Raw genomic sequence first — 21,767 nt, 5'->3', positions numbered from 1 at the left:
TCTTTATTATTGTAAGGATAACGTCAAAGTTACGTGTCATTGAATTTTCAGTTCAATGGTGTATGTTACTAAGTATCTATACTTACCGACCGATTCGCTCTGTGACAAACCTCACCATATGTATTTACATGCCCACCATTAATTAATACATGAATCTTCTTCTTGTCACATGGTTAGTGGTCAACCTAGTGTCAAAGTTGTTCAAGCCGCCCGAAGGCCTTTGACATGGCTTAACGACTATTATCGTAGAAGATAGCAACCGGGACCGACTTTTAACGTGCCCTCCGAAGCACGGAGACGCCCACTTGAAATACCACTATGTGGTCACCCATCTATGGAGTGACCGCGCCAAAGGTTGCTTAACCCACAGATCGTTTACCGACCGGTGAGCGCAACTGGCTACGGGCGCCTCAATGATCAATACATGAATGAAAACTTTCCTGTTTCAAACAAAGACACCACAAAATAACACTTTCGAAATATTCAATCATTATTTATTCTGAATCATCGAAATCAAAGAAATGAACTAAATCATAATTTTAAAACACTATTCGTTACAATGAATTTAAAATTAATAAATTCGACGATCATTACAATTTATCTACAAAATAAATATAATTACATATTTTCGTTTAAAAATTTCACTATAATTTTTCCATTTAGGAACTCAATAAAGCATTGTCGTTTTGCGATTTCACTAATTTGATACATATTTGGTAATATGAATACTTTTTCGTCTAAAGAATTGTACACACCAGAATAGAACATTAGGAGAGAAATACATAAAAAAGTATATATTCAACCTCTATATACAACGAGCCGCTACTAGGGCATTATCTTTCAACATATGGGTAGGGCTAGAGGTCCCTAGACATATGAAATACAACCATTCCTATTATTATTAAATACCGAATGATTGATTTAGTTTATAAACAAATTTTTATAGCCTGTACGTTTTTAAATTTAGCAAAAGTTGGTCACTCACGAGTCACATGATATTCAAATCAATGAAATTGAAAAAAGAACGAATGATAAGGCACTGGCCAATAGGAAAAGAGGAAGAAAGCCTCTCTTTCCTAGCGACTCTGCTATTGGGTGGCGCACGCGACGCGCGACGCGCGCACTGTTTTGATGTAGGTACTTACTATTATGATCCCGCCAGTACCGCGCGAATCTGTGCCTTTGATACAGTTACCGAAAAATATCGCGCGCTAAAAAGTCGAATTTAAGTTAATCTTTCGCATATGGGACGTTTATTTATTGTTTTTTTTATTAATTTTTAGTTAAATTAAATAGTAATGATTGCTGTCGTGTATTTAAAAGTTTGCCTATTGCGATTATGGACGCCATAGTTTTGTTGACAGTTTATCATTATAAGGTAGTGAGTGTTTGTGTTGTATTCGCGATGTCGGTGATACGTTCCTTGGATTTTAATTATGTGCATTGTTTTTCCAAGTAATTCGCTGCAAGTGATTAAATAACTAGTGATTAAATATGTAACAATAACTCATAAGTGGGTAATGAGATGTTATTAGTGAACTATCCGCGCTGGCGCCGAAAATATTGCCGCTGTTGCTCCAGCGTACGCGTAAGTAATAATTACTACTTATATAAATGAATGTTTGTACAGAGTCATACTGTATTCATAGAATGTGTACAGTGTAACGTCTTTTATTCATATTTGTCACATGACTATTGACCTCTAGTTCTATAAAAGCGTTGAGGGATTGATACCGTTGTTGAAGCGGCTAGTTGCATATTTCTAAAAGAATACAAATCAAGGGAATAAACTCAAATTCATATTTATAGACGTCCATTATTTACAAAAGACCTACAGGTATAGAGTATCATAATATCAGGAACAATTTCACTGCTAGTGTGTACAACACATAAAAGATTCATCTAAAAATCGTGCTACATATAAAATGAAGCGATACACATATCAAAGGACAAAATGGACATAGAATACAAAGTCGAGAAAAAATATATTACAATAGTTATGAAAAAACAAATTTACATCATGTTTCAAATGTAACAATTTACAAGACAATTAAAACAGTATCGTAACCTATCACATATTTTACATTTTCTATCAAGCTCAGTTACAAATAGATCTATTTGTACAGCTATATTGAGAAATAAACAGCTCTTTATTTACAGTCAACAATTAGGCCTATTTCAGTGTTATGTACTATAAACACGATGAATCTAAGATATGAAGTATTGACAGGTCCCTTTTGTCAGTATTTTGGCATATATCTGGCATCTTTTGGCATTCCTTAACTTCATTATCCATACGTCTAACTTTAACACATCGCACTTGGTAGTCGTCTCACGTCTCGTGGTCCGCACTCAGACCATTTAAGTTAACAGTCTCTAATATTGAATGTTCTACATCTATAGTGTGAAGGTCTACAAATGAACACTTGTTACGATTGTCTTTACTCGTCTCTCGTTCATATCTGACTGATAGATCCGAGTGATTGACGTCTTCTAGTCACTTGTTTCCAGAATCTTTTCTCGAATTGTTTTTCCTGTAAGAATATTAAATTATTTGTGGGATTCTACTGTGATTCAGTGTTCTGGGTTTTCAGTGAAATAAAATACAGGGTTATTGTATTTTTGTGCTCAAGTTTCATCAAATTGTGTACCTGCGTACTTGCAGGTACTGAAATAACCCGGTACTTCAAACTATTTATTTGTGTAAGGTTATCTAGTGGTATAATAAACTGCGTGATTTATTTTATTTTATATTAATAAGAAGACTAGCTTAGCAAAATCTAAGAGCAATAAAAATCTAGAAGTGGAAGTGGACGGCTTAGTTAGCATTGAACAAAATGAAGGAGTGTTTGAAATGAAGGAAGGATCAGCTAAGCTGCAGGATGAAGAATGAAAAGCGCAATGATATTTTATTAAAAATATATTTTCGAGAACACTCGTTCCAATCAAAATGGACAGATCAGTTCAACAAATAACAAAAAACAAATTTAGCATATCTGAAAGCTGGATTTAAACTTTATTACTAAGTGTTAAGCAGAGAACAAATTGACATGAGCTTAGTGCCAAGACAATCACAATAATAACATTATACCGAACGGTAATATTCTTACGACATAGCTAAAGGTTAAAAACATGGAATATTTTTCACTAAAATGTTTTTTATATTACTAATATAACAATATCGTTTCAAAAATCTAAAAATTTACTTTTAAAGAAAGGCAATTTCATTGGCCAATTTAGAAAAACATTGACTGAATTGTCTTTAAACAATATATTATATTTTACTACTTCGTATATTAGGTTTATAATCACACTCACGATTTTACGATTGCGACAAATTTTTACTTTACCAATATTTTAAGACATTTTCGATACATTTTAACAATTAATTTTAGCTCCTAGCCTTGCTATTAGACTCGTATCTAGAGTTCGCTTTATCTAAAAGTTAATGAACGTTATTTTTGGGGCTAATTTGGAAGGCAGACTTTGAAACCCCTCGACTACCATCAGATCCCACTCGTCACATCTTATTATATTTCGTGTACACACTACATAGGAAGTTTCTTCATCTATATCAACTTTCGTATCCTACACTATTGGCATATCTTTAACCCGCACCACTTAATTTCACCATCCTGCAGAAGAAGAAACGGCAGTAGACAGAGATAGTGTCAGTTAAGAAATAAATGAAGAACCAATGAAAAAACTTCCCACAAACGTTTAAATCCAGCTGATTGGCACAGATAAGCCGGGTGTGCGGTGCTCACACATAGCCATTGACAAAGCATATCTTGTAATAGCCGTTGTTGCTCACGGTCGTGCGCCGCGGGGAGAACGGCCGAGTAGCCGTCACTATGAACGGCTCGCGCCGCGGGCTATCGGACGATGCGCGGCGACGGAGGAAACCCATTCTGTCAAACAGTTAGCATAAAATATCTCATTGAAAGCCTTTGAGTTAGTCTCTTACAGGGAACGTCACTGGGGCCTGCACTCTATTGTCTATTGTGGTCAATATTAGTTTCTCGTAAATACAATAAAATACCAATTATGGATAAATAAATACTAATATACCTACTGCTAAATATGGTATGAGTGCGTATACTCACATCTTCCCGTTCTGGCATAGAGAGCGCGTCCGCGAACGCATCGTCTGAACTTCCGCTCGTGCCAGTTGCTCCATCTCCATAAGTTTCTCGTTTTCTGGAACTAGACAATGTTCAGTATTAGCATTAGATAGTACGCACATACATAAAATCACGCCTTTTGCTCGTAGGGGTATACAGAGACCAAAGAACGCCACTTGTTTCGATCCGTATAAAATTCCTTTGTATCATTCACATCCATGATCTTGTCACAAAGGACCGCCGATAGTGCATTGTTTAATAAGGGCTTTTAGTGCAATAAGGGCTTTTAAAGGTTTTTGAAGAACGCTTAGACATATTCATGGTTAAGTCGCTTTAAAATGAACTATCACTAAAAAACGCTGATAGCGTTTGTAAAAGGTCTCTTAGAACTTGTATTCATAGATATGACTTCTCTGTCAAGTGGTATAGACTGCTGTATTAAGAGTACTTAGCACTTACCCTTCCAGGCATATACAGAATTGCGCGAAGTAGTATGCGGGACGGTGCGGCGCGGGTGCGCGCGGCACAGCGTCACTGCGTCGGCGCTCGCCACGCGCCGCAGCAGCGAGCGTTGGCACGCAGCGCGAAACGACCAGGGGTCGGACCCGCCACCCTGGAGCCACACAATCAGATCAGTTTCATTTAGTAACCCTATTATTTGAGCTAACAGTTTTGTTTAAGTTTTAGTCCTACTCTAGATCTATAGTTTAAACTAGAGAAAAACTATAAAACAGTATTTTCGAACAGCAATTTCCTTGCACTCTTATGTCTTGATTAGCATACTGCTTGCTTGTTTACGGCTTATTTCTATCCCTCTAATGTACTCCTATCTTTTTATATATACTCGGTAGTTTTCAACCATTATTAAGTAAAAGTATAATTGTGACCTCGTACGAGAGACCTTTGGCCAGCATTGAGACAGTGAGGGGTTAAAAAAAGTTATGTGGATTTGTTAAACTTACCCGACGTACCCATGCCGGCTCCTGGTCGGCCAGCATGTCCTTCCCCTGGTCCAGCGCCAGCCTCATCTCCGCTCGAGGACTGAGTCGCTCCGGCGTCTGTGGTCTCTGTTCCTCCGGTTGTGAGGTAGCCTCCAGTGCTTGTGCTGGCTCCAAGACTAAAGCACAAAATGTTATGAACATTGTTGTGAAATAAACTATATTGTCACTGCCCGTCACCTATCAGTATGAGATATACAAATTATAGGGATCAAATTTATTTTAGACCAAAACTAATCTACGACTTCTAATAATCAGTCCAGCGATGAATTAGTTATTGTGCATGTTTGCATACGTTAAAAAACAGTATTACCCTTTATCTTTAAAAAGCTTCTTAAATATTTTTTGATAAAATAAAATTAAGACATAATAAATTTCTTCAAAAATTGAACGTTATAGGAATTCGAATACAAAATAACCCACTTAAATTGGGTTTAAAAGGAATCCTTCTTATTTTATAATGACAGTCCATGCAAAGCTGCGAATGGTTTGTTCCATGGTACATACCTGGTGAAGGCTGGTGGTGCGTGGCGGTCGTGGTCGTGGGGTTGTGTATAGTGGTGCGCTCGAGTGTGGAGGGCGTGCTGTCCGAGCTGGCTGAGCCCCGACGACCAGCTCCAACAGCGGCACGCACCTCCGCAAACTCTTTTGAAACTGGACAAGTTGTTCAAACGTTAACCATTGTCACTTTCGTCTTCAATATATTGTTCCATTTCTACTAACGTGCATTGTATCCCGTTTTTTTTTGTTTTCTTGGTAATTATTTAAAGATTTGTATGCGTAATGACTGCATGCAATTGTTGCATTGTATCTATTGTCTGCATTAGATCATTCATGCATTCGTTAGATCATTGTCTGTCACAAGATTTGATAGAAGAAATTGTAGTGGATTAACTAACCAGATAGTAAGGGCGTCGAGGGCGCTTCGTTGGTGGGTGTCCGGTCGGGGCTCAGCTGGCACCCGGCGCCACCACCTCGCTCCCCTCCAGCATCCGCTGCGGCGCCCGCACCCCCGCCCTCTGGTTCTGACAAACCAAAACAAACCTTATAACATCAATCATAAAACTCAAATTCGTGTCCAGTTATACAGTGTGTGTCTTGTTTGATAGTCAGTATGTATTGAATAAATTGATAAAATATATTAAATATGAATGTACATAGTGGAGTGCTAACTACATATCGATACCGTGCTAGGTTTACGGGGTACAACAATAAAATTACCTTTTGCTGTTTACCAGAAATTTGATTAATTTTAAGCTGCGTATGAAAAAGGCTTAAAATTGAAGCTGATGATAAAACTTCTGGTAAAATGTGTATCTCGTACACATAAACATGCATCGTGCTCCTTCGATACGAATCGTGCGTCTTTGAAAAATATTAATTTGCAGAAATATCGTCATATTTTTGTGTTAAATTGAGATGAGATCGTATGTTTTGTCTTCTCACCTTCGATCAAATGTCAAGCTGTCCACTTTTCTGTCAAAATGTATTTTCTCTGTTAGTAATGGTATGAGTGCTTGACACTGTGTTGTGTGCAGATAATGTCGATCATGTTGAACCACGTCAAGCTCATGTGAATTTCATCAGATTCATACATACATTCATCATCTTGAAAATCTCTTGTTGTGTACAGTAAAACAGAAGTCATAGAACTTGAAGTTTTGAATAAAAATATTTTTGAAATATCGTATTCCACTAATCTTCTACGCATAACTTTTTCGTCCACTACGATGGTTCCTTCTAAAATGATCCCTACTATAGAATGTAATGGATTTAAGTCTCTCTCAGTCAATTTTCATTGTGTACTTCTACGCACTTACCGCGCTCGAGTAAGTCATCCAGATAGACTCACCTTGTTCGGAAGCAGAGGGCGGCGGGTGCGGCGCGTCGCAACAGTCGTCAGCATCGAGGCCACGCTCGCTGCCCTGCGCCAAGCGCCGCACCAGCGGACCAGTCACAATGTGAGATTTAACCTAGCTACGGGACCTTACTGGGATTTGCCAATAACCCGGACCCGGCTCCAGGGATAATATCAAAGTGACTTTCATCAAATTTGGAATTTTGCTCTTTTCAAAACAAACGCGATTAAGATTACTATCGAAAAGGTCGTGGTCCAAAGTGAATCTAAGTAGAGTCAACATATTAAACATATATTATAGGTTTTATCCAAATATGTCATGCAACAAGCATGCTGTATCCAATAACATTCTTCGTTTTTACGGTTATTGGCATGCTATGATTGTAACAACGATACCTTATATCCTACACAACTATATACTTGAGGTCTGTCAAATTTGACATAATTCCAACCTAGTGATAAAATTATTAAGTATAAGTTTATTACATCGGGATATAACTGCAAAATAAAATTTAGTGTATCAATTTTGACAGACAATACAGAATTATTACGTATATTAAGTTTTATGTAAACAAATATGTATATTGAGGTAATATACTAAATATTATAATTACGTATTATTATAATATAATCAACATTAAATTAATTTTCAACAGGTTTTTGCACCAAAATTCGACTGTGTTTGGGGATAGTTTGTGCAGATGAGATATTTTTACATTAAACAATTTAGTGATATTTCTAAAGGGTTATAGAACTTTGGTGCAAGTATAGTTGTTCTATTTCAGGGCTAATATTCACCTGGTCGTCAGAGTTGGTGGGGGTTGCCTTGTTGTCGTCACTGCCGCTATCGGAACATTCTTCTTCCATGAGAGGCTCAAGCCTTCTCCTAAAAACGTCCCTACATTCATTGTTATCATTAGTTATGTGTTCAAAATTTGTATGTTTATTGCCGATTGGTGCACGATTGAATTATTTTATTGATAGCTAAAGATTCATGAAATGCTAGCATTATCATTTAGAAGCGTATTGCAAGAAATTGCGTGATTCTATTGAAGTAATTTAGGCTTTCATAATTATAGTGATTTGGCTTTAAGAGAGAATCCAGGAGCATGACTTAACACCCAATTGAGTTAAAATTATTAATTTTACTGCGTGGATTCGCACTTATTAATAAATAGCGTGAATATGCTCATATGCTTTAGCTTTTTTATACTCAGCCTCGAAAATGCAGAATTTTAATTAAAATTCTAGGAGACTACTTTAAAATTCGTATATAATTACTGTTTTTTTATAACATTTACCTCGGAAGTAAAGGCCTTAAAGTCGTAGGTCCAGTAATAGTCGGTGCCATGAGGAGTTCATCCATCATCAGCTCTGTATCATCATCTCCCGCGTACGATGATGAAGACTTCGTTGGCGACTGAAACGGTGAAGGATTCTCCATTCAAAGAGTTTAAAAATCTGTCCTCTATTACTATGTACGAGTACAATGGAGGCTATTCTTGTTATATATTATATAAAAAAAAAACTTATACGCGAGATTACAAGAAGCCTAAAGCCCGGGATCTTCAATGGCTTTGGCTGCTATACTACAATGTAGACCCAAAGCAATTATGTGTGGATTGCAGAAATATAATTGTTCCGTGTGGAAATCGAATCCCCGACCTCTTGAGATAATGGTAGTGGCGTGGCGACTTCAACCACTGCGCCGTAGAGGCAGTCAAAACTAAAATACACAATACTGCCGTCGTAAATGTAAACACAGTAACTTAAGTTACTGTGTTTATACTTTGTTTAGTTCTTTGGAATCAGGAGACCGCGGGCTATTTGAGAAAGTTTTCGGTTTGTTTGTACGATGGATAGTTACCGAAATACATTAAATAAAAACACAGTATTTTTACAAAAAAAACATTTTTTTTAATAAAAAATACAGTATGTGTGTTATTTTAAATTAAATAACAGTATCTCACTACTAACTGTGTTTTTTTAACGTGAATAGATTATAATTTTTCTTTTTTTGCTTGATTATAACACGGCTTCTTCAGTTACTGTGATTGCGTATAAAATATGGTTCATAAATAAACAACAAATACTTGAATAAATCACAGTATCTCATTTACTGTATTACTGATTTTATACGTATTTCTAAGAAACATAGTTATAACACAGTATGTACATACTTACTGTGTCGTAATTCCCCTAATGTTAATATCTTTACAAAGTTACAACACAGTAATAGGTAAAACTTGGTTACAACACAGTAACCGTTGAGTTACCGTGTTGTAACTTAAAAAAGAAAAAAATATTATATTATTACCCTAGCTTAAAACACATTATCTAATTTTATTATTTATACAATAATAATATACTAGATATATATATACAGAATCAAAGATTTAACTATATACTAACATTAAAAGTTGCATGAAATAATATACAATAATTAGTATCTTCATGAGAGCAAAAATTAACCATTAAACTTCAACCGCGTTTTTCTCAAAACGCATATTTTGAAGCTACTGTGTTTAGATTTACGATGGCAGAATATGCATACAGATGTCAGGACTGTCAAAGCTAGAGTCTAATTATACATTAGTATTTTCTTTGTAAGTGATCATTACCGATAATGTCCCATGTTCAGAGTCCGGCAAGTTGTCTGACAGGTCGCCAGATGAAGGAGTGCCCCAAGCTTCTTCACCGCTCGCTCCACTTCCCTCCCCTGTCTCGCCTGTACCTTCCTCTGTGCCAATGGCCGACTTCCAATCACTCACACCAAGGCATCTGCGAAATTTGGTTATAATTTTTTGTTAAATTGATAGTTTTTTGGAAATGAAAATAGCTAATTTGAAACTTTTAATAAAAATATAGTATTACTAATTATTATAAAATACGTTTTGGAGTTACAAATATATAATATGAAATATTATTATTGTATAAAATCTACGTTTTTATTATTTATTTACAGTTCTACACTTTTCAAATTCCAATAACTCTACGAATTGTATAATGTTCTCTATGTCTATAACGGTTAATCATATAATATGTTGTCTATTTTTTATTATCGAAATAAATTGAAATTCACAAAACAGTCTTTGCTATAAAAAACAAAATAATTAAATTTTGTTATAAAATATGTCTATAGTTGTCTATCAACGTATATTTTTTAATTTTATAAAAATATGTAAAATACAGCTAGCGATCTATGCTAGCCTAGTCATAATAAACACGTCACGTTGTACATAATATTCTAGCTTGTACTACCATTTCTATCATCATAATAAAATGATTAAAATCTATAATGATTATTCTAAATCTATTACAATATATTCCACACAAATCTAAGTAGCGTTAGTTTAGAACAAACTTTAATAAATACATTAAAACATTCTACATATTTTAGCACCCACTCATACTCATCGCTCGTTGGTTTTGCTGCATCGACTTGATTTCCACCTAATTTGGAAAAATATTATTAAAAAACATATTTTTGAGATGACACGACAAGCGATTCCACTCATTTCAATCACGACTTCTCAATTTGTAAATTGTCGTTAGCAGGACTGCGTCAACAGTCTGCTTTCTATGCCTTCAGTGATCTCCATTATATTCTTATATATTCAAAATATTAACTTCGATTACAAAAAAAGTTATATTGAATTTTGAATCCAAAAAAGGAAGCGGTAAACCAAAGATATTAATATTCTTTTTTCATAAAGTAATTCTTTTAAAGACGTTGCAACTTTTATTTATAGGGTGGATAGTATAAACATTTCGTTTTTAACACGCTAGTTAAGTATAAAGTCTCACCTTTCTAAGAACGAGGGCTGTTTGTGAGCTATCGAAGTGTTGGGCACACTCTCTGTGTAGCTGAAGATGTTCATCTTTTCTACGACGAAGGAACCTGCCCTTGCCGTCCAGCCCATGATGCCACCGGCGGCACCACTCACCGGTACTATTTCTATACAAACATACAAAATCGTTTCATCGTAAATCTAGTGGTGTTATAATACTATTTTTTGTTTAGGCGCTCATAGCCTGTTACGCTCACCGGTCGGTAAACGATCAGTGGGTTAAGCAACCATTGGCGCGGTCATTCTATAGATGGGTGACCGCATATTGGATTTTGAACAGAGCGTCACCGAGCAAGGGCACGTAAATAGTCGCTCCCGGTTTTTTTCTACTAAGATAACAGTCGTTTTAAGCCATGTCAAAGGCCTTTCGGGCGGCTTGAACAACTTTGACACCAGGTTGACCACTAACCATACGAGAGAAAAGAACATTGTTAGTTACCTGCGTTATAAGGTTTAGACGTTTCTGGCTCTTGTGCTGTCAGTCTTACGTTGCCATCGTCAGTCTCGTCGGACGGTAGCCTCTCCAGGCTCGACATCGTACCATATCTGATACGAAATGGTTGCAAATGAACTTGTGATTGAAGGATATTTATATTAGTATGGTCATGTCTTTGTTCTTACGTACCTTTTGAGCGTAACATAAGGTAGGTCGTCTGGAACATCAGGGGAATCTGGGGACTCATCTACAAGGTCATCCTGTAAAATAATATTAATTTTACACTCCTAACAATCTGTGAGAACTTCAATAATATTACAAATTCAACTCACAGTCTTATTAGTGGAATTATAGTCAGGCGTAGGTGGTACAACAGCTATGTTAGGAACAGGAGACTCTGACTTGGCCGAACCAAGGCTACCTGGTCGCGAACATGGATTGTTTAGGCTTGCCGCTGATCCTCTCTTGAAAGGCTCTACTCTCATCAAGTGAGCCGCAGGATTGATAGCCGACAAACCCATTAACATCAAAGGTCCTAATTCTAAATCTTCGTCAGATCCATCAATCGTGTTGTTTGCGTTTATATCGTCAGTCTTCTTATTTATATCTCCATTCATTTTGCTCACGGCCGAAATACCCATCCTCGGAGACCTTCTCAGACCTCTCTCAATTTTGAAATCGTTATCGTCCTCGTGTATTGAATCATCTTCTAAGAACACTGACGATGTTTTCAAACAAGTACCAACATTTTCTCTCTTAGTGATGATGTTCATACCTAACACTTTATTTAGAACGTTTTCAGCCTTTTGTCTCGTTATTTGTTCCTTTCTTGCAGATGCCGGTGATGGGTAGTTTGATGTGCTCGTTTTAGTTTTAGTTAATGTTATGCTTTCAACACATTTGACTTCGTTCAAGTATTTCTCTTGAGCAATGACGCATTGTACCTGATTGGCAATATTCGAATTGGACATTCTTAAATCGTTAGAACTAGAATTAAAGACCATAGAACTACAAGTAGTGTGGCTCGTAGAGAGTGGACTGTTTCTACTGCTCGAAGACGGACTGGGAGATCTTATCGAGTTCTCCTTTCTCAACTCCAATTGACTCTTCGTATGACTCGAATGGACGCTTCTACTTAGAATTGGTGAGTCAGTTTTCAGTTCGTAGGACGTGGACTTGAGCATTCTTTGGCTCTGCTCTATTGAATCTATGACTTTCAAGGCGGCCTTAGGGGCGTCCTCGGGACGTATCTTGATAGCACCTTTACGTTCTAAATGTGAGAAGTTCTTTGGCTTACGGTTACCACAGTTAGCACTACACGCACTGGCCGAACTTTTGTTAGAGTTCGAGTTTTGGGGCGATGCCTCAGTTTTTGGTTTGGCGGGTATCACTGGCGGTTCCTTTTGGGACACTAGGGGACTGTTTGGTTTGGATAAACACTTTTTGTGGCACTGTCTGCAGACGGGGATCGTGTCTACTACCACTGGGCTTGTCCTTACCGTAATCTGAAATATAATTTATAATTAGGGAATACATTTCTACTTGACACTAAATAATCCTTGTTCTCTACAAACCTGGCTCCCAGAATTACTGCTTTTCGAAGGGCTTCGATCGACTTCTTTCTTTTCACAGGGTGATGAACCTTTAGGTTCGTTACTGATGACTAGATCGGCCACTTCTAGAAGGTTTAATTCTTTGGACCGTTTTCTCAGTTCTTCCACACTCCACATCTAAACAAATAATTCAAAGAATATGCAACTCGTGGTATGAAGTTGAATAATCTTTCAAACGACACTGACGAGCTAATCCTGCTAAGGATTTACCTCCATGTCTGGTTCCGGAGGGTCCATTTCTTCGGCTTCAGGCAGTTGTGTCATCCACCTCTGCAGGTGAAGGGTTGAGCCTCTGCTTCTTGTACTCCTGGCTCCCTCAGTGGCACTACCTCCTGCCCCTGTTTGAGTCTCCACTGAACTGCGTCGAGTCTAGAATGTTTTATAATATACCCTATCAGTAACCTTCGTATTTTTTTTATATATCAGAATAATAATAAATTAGATAATAAAAAAAAAGTTTGGTTATGTGGATATTTGACGATGACAGGAAAATGTACTCACCCATGTTGTAGTTTTACATAATATAACAGTTAATATTATTTATTTCTTTCATTACGAGAAAATTGTTAAGAATAATGTTAGATTTTGAACTTTGTCATTTTAAAAAGGCTTTCTTTTAAGCCATCGTTCAAATTTTTCATAAAATATAATAAGACAGGTAGAGGTTGAGTCAGGTATAGGTATCGTTTCAATTTAAGTCGTGACTTTGTTCGATTCAAACATAAGTGTTACACAAGAAACATCAATAGCATGTTCGTAGACTTTTAGCTAGATTGGTCAAATAGTTTTAAGTATACATGATTTTACAGGCTTAATAATTATAGGTACAGAGAAAAATGGTAGATAAATTAATAAATATTAAAAATTTCGTTAGCGTCGCAAAATTGTGGGTCCCTTAAAGTTCATCAGTTTCAAATAAAAAATGTATTTCGCCATTGACAAAATCACTTTATTTACGGATAATTAGAAATATACTGCTCCGATCTAAACATAAACATCCAAATTTATATTATTTTAATCCATTAATATGTCACGAAGAAACCCGAACTATAAGTAAAATGCTTTCTCAAAATTATAATTTTTTCCTCGTACTAACATTAGACTATATTAAAAATTTACACACAGCCAAAGACATCGAAAATTATCGGATTCTAACTAGGTACGTAGATTTGTAAAAAAAATCTCATTTATACACATACAAAAATTTTCCCGGGAAACGTTTAGGTTATGTGAACATTTTGCGATGCTAGCGACACAATAATACGATCCTCTAATAGTTTATTAACATTTACATCTGCTGTTACATGAATATAATACTCTATGTGTTCAGTTGTTACACTAAGAAATAAAAAAGCATCAAATAAACCATCCACATTTAACATCGACTACCATTTTTCTTTGTAAATATATTTATTATCTAATGGCGATGAACGTGTCAACATAATAAGCATTGTTCAAATCAAAATGCTCTAATGTGCAATGATGGCAACTAGGTGATTGACTTCGCGAAGCTGATCGCCAAATATCCACATGACCTGTACAATTAACTCTATGTACAGATTTACAATGTTCAGTGTCTGTACATTTACAACATCAACATTATTATTAGCTAATTGTTCCATTACACAGTTGAAGGAAACAGAGAGTGTTGTATGTAGATAGTAGATAGTGCGCCGTTCAAACAACTACCAAAACAAACAAGCCTTTTGAATTTTCTTAAGAAAAGGACGGAAGACTTAAGCAAACTTGTTATCCAAAAAAGGTTAATGTATTGTACATGAATGTTCTCTATTGGTACCCTATAGTTACATTTGACACTGATTTTCTATTTGGTAAATATTGGCATACACATTTTTGATTATACTAAAGCGATTGTATAATACCCGATCGTGGATTCAGTTCTGTGATAAGTAAATTTTCATTTATACCCGGTAGCGTATCATAAGTGGGTATCAGACTTACGAATTATTCTTCTATTAATAATCAAAATACCGAGATTTTTTAATACTGCTAATGTTCGAAAATATGTCTCTCAAAATTTTGTTACCACAACCTTAATCTCCACTATAAGCGAATTTTTATAACAATCCAACAAATTCTCGCCAGTCTACGCGGCGGAAGCTTTCGATCCTCTCTCCTAAACACCGGCTAAACATGACTACTAGAACACACCGTTTGAGGATTCCCTTCATTTCAATAAAAGGGGTCCTATCTCCAATTTCCACGTTTCCGGGGGAAGCAAGAGTCTGCCAACTCCGGATCCGATTCCGCGGATCAAAGTTCCAAGTACGCCGGCGGCGTCGGTCGCTCTGGGAGTGCCATACATTGTAGAAGGGGATCATCAGGCAAGAAGATGCGCTCCTCGACTGCATGCTTGTACGAGGGGTCGACATCTAAGTCTGCTAAAGCTAAATCAGCTTCAAAAGATTCCCATCTACAGGGAGAGCTTTCTGAATAATCTTCACCACCGTCCGGGGTGAGCTGAGCGCTCGGAGACGTGGGACGTTCATCGTTCTTTTCAATACTAGACGATGAGACAAAATGGGAGGAGAATGTCTGGGAGTCCGCTGGGGACAAATTAGCTGAAGGCGTTTCAGGGGTTGGGGCAGTTCTCCAAACAGTGCTAAGTGGGCCTCTGACTGGTTGAGGGGTGGGGGAATCCGAACTTGTTCTGACGTCAAAACTGACTCTGACTTCTTTCTCTGGCCGTTCTTCGACGAGCATGTTGAGGTGCGAACGGTAGGAGCTGGCTGGAAGGAGTGCCAGGCTCGAGTGCCGCTGGATGCTGGAGGCGGATACCTGGCGTTGCTGCGAGTCCAGCGTTGCGAGGGAGAACGTCAGCTGTGGGTCTGGTGAATCCAAGGGTGATCCGAGAGGTGTTCCTGACATCGTATGGGCGCGGTATCTGTAGATGGAAAAAATAAGTTAGCAGTTTAAACCAAAAATACAATACGGCAGCAATTTTCATATTATATTGAGATGGTAGTAAAGCTAAACGTTATATATAAAGGTGGGAATTCATATCACTTACATTTGCCTCTGCAGTAAGCTTTGCCAGACTGCCTTGAGGTCGATAGAGGGAGCTCGTAGGGCAAGGGTTCGTGCTCTCTGTGGCGTGCGTGGGGCACATGACACTAAGGGAGACTCGCCGCCAGTTCGACCGAGGATTAACCGGAATTCTGTCGCTGTAAGGAAGAAACGATATTAGAATTCACTTATTTTAATAACTCAAGACTAAGCACAGGTGAAGAATACGATTTTATATTAAAGATTCGTTGTTTTGTTTAAAAAAACTATATTTGTATACATTTATTCGGCGTTTTTTTGGCATGTGTAAAGAGGATTTGCTGAATACTAGCTTTCATCACATTGACTTTTAGAGCCTTTGATTCTACAAGCTACTGATGAATTACTGATTTCTTATTTATTTGTAGTAGTAGCAACAAAGAGTACTCAAGTACCAACCTTTTTTCCTAACATTAAACTGTGCCTCAGACACAGTTCCGAGCGCGACTGGCTCCTCAGTGACGAACAGCACTCGGTCCCTGGACACAGTCGCAAAGAGCAGCAAGTCACTGAACAGTAGCGCCCAGTACGGTCTCACGGCGCGACCTTCCACCCTCGATAGCTCCCCACCGAAGATCCATTGACGACCTGCCGTGCTTAGTACGAACGGCTGCAACAAAAAGTGGCTTTTTGAAATTTCTCGGATTAATCTCGTCTCAAAAATAAGGTTTTCATATCGCCATAACTTTTCTCAGACAGTGATATGAAATGACTTTTTGAATGAGTAACTATTATAGTATTATAAGACCTTTCTAATGACATATGTCACGTCCTTATTGGTATCAAGGACCGTTTTGTTCGGTCCTCCTTTGTGAAAACAAATTTTAATAATATAGTTAATCCTACAGTTACAAGTACTTGCAACGTTTGTGACCATTTTAGTTGGTGATATTTACCTTACACCTAGTGAACACGAGTCGACTCTCCAAGTCGGCGACAGATAACAGCGGCTTGCCGTCACCAGCGAGACCCATCAGCCCTGATCCAGCCGTCACATCTTGATAACCAGTCTGAAAACGAAACCAAAGGTTACACGGCTATGAAAACTACAGGGTATTATCTTAAATTTTCACTCAAGATACTTTTTTCTAAGTAATACAAGAAAGTTTCGTTAAGATGTTAGTAATGTTGAATTAACGTGATAAAGACCATGTATTACTTATTATTATGCAGAATGATGGTTATAAAAAGTGAAAATATGACTTTTAAATATTTACTAGACGATCGTCCATTACGATGATGAGCTTATTCGTGAATGTTATAAGAAGATGATGGCTATTGTAAGTACCTGTAATTGTTCAACAATAACTTGTAACTGTTTCTTCTCGAGCTGGTCGTAAGGTCCTGCGCCAGTCGCCGCCGCCGCCGCTCTCATGAGCCTCAGCAGTTCTCGGAACTGTTCCAGGGGCTTGTGGACTAACGACGTGATGTCTGGTCTTCTTCGGGGGATCGGGGGACTTGTGCAGAACCGGGAGAATGCCCCGCTTGGGTCTTTTGACTTTTTTACCTGTTGAAGAGTAAAAAGTACATCAGATGTTAGGCTATTTATGATTGGATTCAACAAGCTGTTCTTTCCTTATGTTAACGTTTAAGGTTTGCGGCTCCCAAACCCGTAGGACGTTTTATATTGTGTTGGGTTTGACTTATTAATTCTAGTAGATCGACGAAAATTATCATAGCAATAAGTAAATTTCTCTCTTCTCTTTTATCAAATTTTTTCAACTGCTTGTTTCAGCCGGATGATGATGTTAATGCAATAATTAATCACTTTTATAAAAAGATCAGCGTATTTCAAGTTAAGTATGTGCTAGTTCTTACCAATACACAGTCAGCTCTCTTGAGGCCTAGACAATACTTCTTATAAAGGCTAAGGAACACAGGGGTCTTTTGCAGATAGACGGCGACCACCGTCGACGTCTGGATCTCGCCGTCGTCTTGTACCACTTGGTCTAATATGTCCTCTGATAGTCTGAAGATCTGGAATATTATAGATCTATCAGTTTCCTCCCTTTTTTATAAATTCTTTGTTCTATTATTTCGTGATAGAATAAGGTTTGAATACAGGTCGAACAAATAGTTTTGTCTGTTCTCAAAAATTCGCATATGCATTGGCATATGCGAATTTTTGAGAGGTTGAGAATGTAATTTTGTGATAACATCCATTGGGATGTTATCACAAAATTACATTCTCAACCAAAAATTTTTGTCTATTTTTACACACTTACAGATCAGATGGAACTTTGAACTACTAACATGACATTACAGTCTTAATTTTTTTACTATTTGTTCTACCATTCAGAGAGTATACTTAAATTTACTCTTAATTAGATGGGACTCTTAAATACGAATTAAGTTTTATTTGCTTACCTCTTCAACATTTTGGAACAAAAGCTGGTGATCATTAGGAGCTATGAGGTCTGCCCTCTCGGCCAGGGGTGACACAAACCTAACCAGGCCGAACTGAAGGCAAGTGGCGTAGTGTTGTTCTCTCGCTACCACGGCCAAGAGAGCACGCTTTCTACCGTCAGTTGACAGCCCTGGCGTCTGCTGACCAATGGTGCTGTTAGTGTCTTGCTTTGAAGGTATAGACGACTGCCAAATTTTGAAAAAGTCCAATCATGCAAGGTACTTCGGAAGATTTTTTGATAGTATAGTGGTAAGAAAGATGTGTTGGATGAATTTGATGATGTGGGGTTAATTTAGGAATCTCTGATAGTCTGTCTGACTCGGAAAGACAATTAAAATATGGTACAAGTTGTTGTGAATGCGGGCTTTAAATTATGTATTGAGGTCGCCATAAAAAAATATGGTTAAGCAACATCTAAATGTCTTTAATCATATCGTCATGATATATCAACAAGTTTGAGTTGTAAAAATAGATTTTATTTATTTCATTGATCCTTCATTATGCTCTTTAAATATGAACCCAAAAAATATAAGAAACATGATAATGTTTCAATATATGTTTCGTAGAATTTGTAGATTGAGAAAATATGATTAGATTATTTGCCAGGAGAAAAAACATATTTTAGAAGTATATTCAAAAGTTAATATTAAAACTAAAAATAATTGTTTGTTGTTATTATTCTTGGAAAAACAATTTCCATCAGAGAATAGCGATGAAACTTCCTAGAAGATTAACTTTGCGACATAATTAGTTCTAGGAAAGCCACGATTCGTTTTATAAGTTTTATATAAAGCAAAAATGTCCTGCTCGATATATTTTTACAGTTATTTATGTTAAAATTTACTTGTGCAAGTCATATGTTAGTGAGTGATGATGATGATGATTGTGACAAAGGTGATAAGCCTTGTGCTTTCTACTATGTTTCAATAAATGTAAATGTAAAGTCTTATTAATAGGAAGAAAAACAGGTAGATGGATAAATAACAAAAGAAAAAAACAAAAAACTAAAAGCAATAAATTTATTTGCACTTAAAATTATAGAACATAAATTAAAAACGAAAAAAAAACAACAGGAACCAAATTTGTTTATCGAATACACGAATAAAATAAATTAGAATTACGATACAAAATCATTATGTGTTACATAAAGAAAATTATACAAAAAAAAAACACTATTACAAAAAGACTACTATTAAAATACAACACGCAAGTTCTAAGACAAAAGAAAATAAAAAAGAAAACATTAACAAAATAAATAATAACAAAAACAGTAAGCTTAAACGTAACGATTCCCCTTTCAATGAATTTTACTTACAAACTAGAAATGAAGACGTCTATACTAAGTTCGTACACTGCAGATTTTTAAGAAATAATTTTGAATATAATATAATTTGGACATAGAAATATATCTACGTAACTTAGTAATAAATAAAATTTATTTAGATCTAAAACCAATGATCAAAAATCGGCAGTGCACAGGTGAATAAAAATTGCAGTAAAACTAATATAAATGGAATGTATAGTGAAGTATATACAGACATGTTTTAACAAGATGAAATACACACTACTGTACATCAATGAGTCCACTAGTCTAGAAGGTCCGAAACTAGCACCAAATTCTTTAAATTTTTATCTCTCAAATACCAAAATAATAAATTCGAATAATGTTTCTAATGACCCGTTAGCTAGATATAAACTTGTTGCGAAAAATGTGGTTTTGGATCTAAAACTTAAGACAAGTTAAGGCGTACTTATGTGTGTATAAGTTCGTAGAAATAATGAAAAATTTAAATGAACCTAGGAAAACTTTAGGGGTGTGAGTTGATTGAGCATGTTGATAACTCTATTTTGATGATAATCAGAATTAAGATTGACAATTTTTTTACGCTGACAAATCTACATAAAGCAACAGGCCAATATGACTAGTTTCCAAAAATGATTTCGATGAGGTGTCGTTAAACGATGATTCCGTTACCGACCTCCTTGGAGAATGTGACTTGGGGCAGGTGGAGCTTGCGTCGGTCCAGTGACTGACTGGTAGACGAACAGGCTGTAGGTGGCCTGGCTGCGGTGGCTGGAGACGCCAGGGCTGCGGCCCGAGGAGACCTTGGTGGAGGAGGTGGTGTTGATTCCGCTGGTGGAATGGTGACCTGTGCTAGCCTTGGCCGAATACCAACGCCATTAGGCGGCACTCGTCTGAACGTCTCGATGTTTAGCATCTGACCAGCCGATCTGGAATGGAGAAATTGAAATTAGTATTATTTGATAATGAATCTTTTTTTTGTAATTTAAGTCATGATAGTCTTCTTAAGAAAAAAATTGTCTGTTGGCTGTATTATATTAATCGTTTTAATTCGTAACATTTTTAATTAAAGAAACAATTGCTAATTCTATGCCTTATCCAAACTAATTGTTAAGCTATTATTTAAACCATATTAGCGACTGGTATTTATTACTATTTGCTACCTCATGTTATTAGTTCAGTAAAGATAGGTAGGTAATTGATACTCACTTGACAAGGTTCCGGACCTCCTCCTCATTAGCGGTGACAACGTTCTTATTGCCTACGAACACAAGATAATCGCCGGCCCTCAGACCGGCGCGCTCGGCTGATCCTCCAGCCGCGACCCTCTCCACCCTCGGCGGTCGGGTCCAGACCACGGTGAAGCCGAAACCACCGCCTGTTCCGCGGACGAGTCTGAAAAGAGAAATAATGGTTAGACTTAGAATTGAACAGTTAACAATTGAGAATTGAACTTTCTAGATCTGTGTTTGAAGGTTTTATTATACTACTGTATCACTTAATTAAATTAAACATCGTGAGGAAACCTTGCATGCCTAAAATTTGTTTAATACATTTATTGAGGGCATGCAAAGTCCCCAACCCGCACTTGGCCAGCGTGGTGGACTCAAGGCCTAACCCCTCCCCCTCGTTCGGGAGGAGACCCTTGCCCTGCAGTGGGACAGATATGGGTTATTAAAAAAAAAAAAAAAATCACTTAATTTTACTTTGGTTGGTGATAGCAGTCGATTGTCATAATCATTTATGACTACATAATTATAGTCTCACAGGTGTTAGTTAGATGTTGAATGCCTACCTACTACAAAAATCTTTATATCTGGTAAAAAAAACTTCGGTGTAAAGTCTGTCATAAAGATTCGATTGCAATGAGGAGGTATAAAGTATGTAATAAAATACATTGGAAATTAAATAAATTGACATTGGCCCGCGGGTACAGTTAAAAGAGTATGAAGAACACTGCAGAGATCGATAATATTCTACAAAACTTCCAAATTCGCTAGTGGCGGTTAGAATATGGATGTTTGCCAAATGTAAAAAATGATATCGCTCTGTTCATACATTAGGTTCTCGGATTTATTTCGGGTTTATTTTACAGTTATAGTACTAAGTTC

General features: G+C 36.9%; 1 protein-coding gene across 8 annotated transcripts in view; it reads right to left on the bottom strand.

Moving 5' to 3' along the window:
• Positions 1–1,581: 1,581 nt before the first annotated feature.
• PsGEF (Protostome-specific GEF) overlaps positions 1,582–21,767 on the bottom strand; it is a 66,663-nt gene continuing 46,477 nt past the window's right edge. Inside the window, exons 7-32 of one of the 8 annotated variants that reach the window (XM_076133039.1) lie at positions 20,866–21,051; positions 20,333–20,585; positions 18,314–18,538; positions 17,765–17,923; positions 17,235–17,453; positions 16,843–16,956; positions 16,346–16,556; positions 15,912–16,065; positions 15,680–15,785; positions 13,091–13,249; positions 12,842–12,997; positions 11,600–12,772; positions 11,457–11,527; positions 11,271–11,377; positions 10,788–10,938; positions 9,602–9,761; positions 8,282–8,418; positions 7,779–7,878; positions 6,975–7,047; positions 6,022–6,147; positions 5,630–5,776; positions 5,087–5,241; positions 4,584–4,737; positions 4,107–4,206; positions 3,815–3,911; positions 1,582–2,534 (exon numbers count right to left, since the gene is read on the bottom strand). In XM_076133039.1, coding sequence (XP_075989154.1) covers positions 2,457–2,534; positions 3,815–3,911; positions 4,107–4,206; positions 4,584–4,737; positions 5,087–5,241; positions 5,630–5,776; positions 6,022–6,147; positions 6,975–7,047; positions 7,779–7,878; positions 8,282–8,418; positions 9,602–9,761; positions 10,788–10,938; positions 11,271–11,377; positions 11,457–11,527; positions 11,600–12,772; positions 12,842–12,997; positions 13,091–13,249; positions 15,680–15,785; positions 15,912–16,065; positions 16,346–16,556; positions 16,843–16,956; positions 17,235–17,453; positions 17,765–17,923; positions 18,314–18,538; positions 20,333–20,585; positions 20,866–21,051 — 4,771 coding nt within the window. In that variant the 3' untranslated portion in view covers positions 1,582–2,456. Of the gene's footprint in view, positions 2,535–3,814; positions 3,912–4,106; positions 4,207–4,583; positions 4,738–5,086; positions 5,242–5,629; positions 5,777–6,021; positions 6,148–6,974; positions 7,048–7,778; positions 7,879–8,281; positions 8,419–9,601; positions 9,762–10,378; positions 10,434–10,787; positions 10,939–11,270; positions 11,378–11,456; positions 11,528–11,599; positions 12,773–12,841; positions 12,998–13,090; positions 13,250–15,679; positions 15,786–15,911; positions 16,066–16,345; positions 16,557–16,842; positions 16,957–17,234; positions 17,454–17,764; positions 17,924–18,313; positions 18,539–20,332; positions 20,586–20,865; positions 21,052–21,767 lie in introns of those variants that run through there. The other 7 variants (XM_076133047.1, XM_076133054.1, XM_076133062.1 and 4 more) reach the window with 7 other exon arrangements.

The sequence above is a fragment of the Anticarsia gemmatalis genome, chromosome 2 (genome assembly GCF_050436995.1).
Source record: "Anticarsia gemmatalis isolate Benzon Research Colony breed Stoneville strain chromosome 2, ilAntGemm2 primary, whole genome shotgun sequence".
Taxonomy (NCBI): Eukaryota; Metazoa; Arthropoda; class Insecta; order Lepidoptera; family Erebidae; genus Anticarsia; species Anticarsia gemmatalis.
Note: the sequence above shows the minus strand (reverse complement) of the source record. Positions and strands in the feature narration are given on the sequence as shown.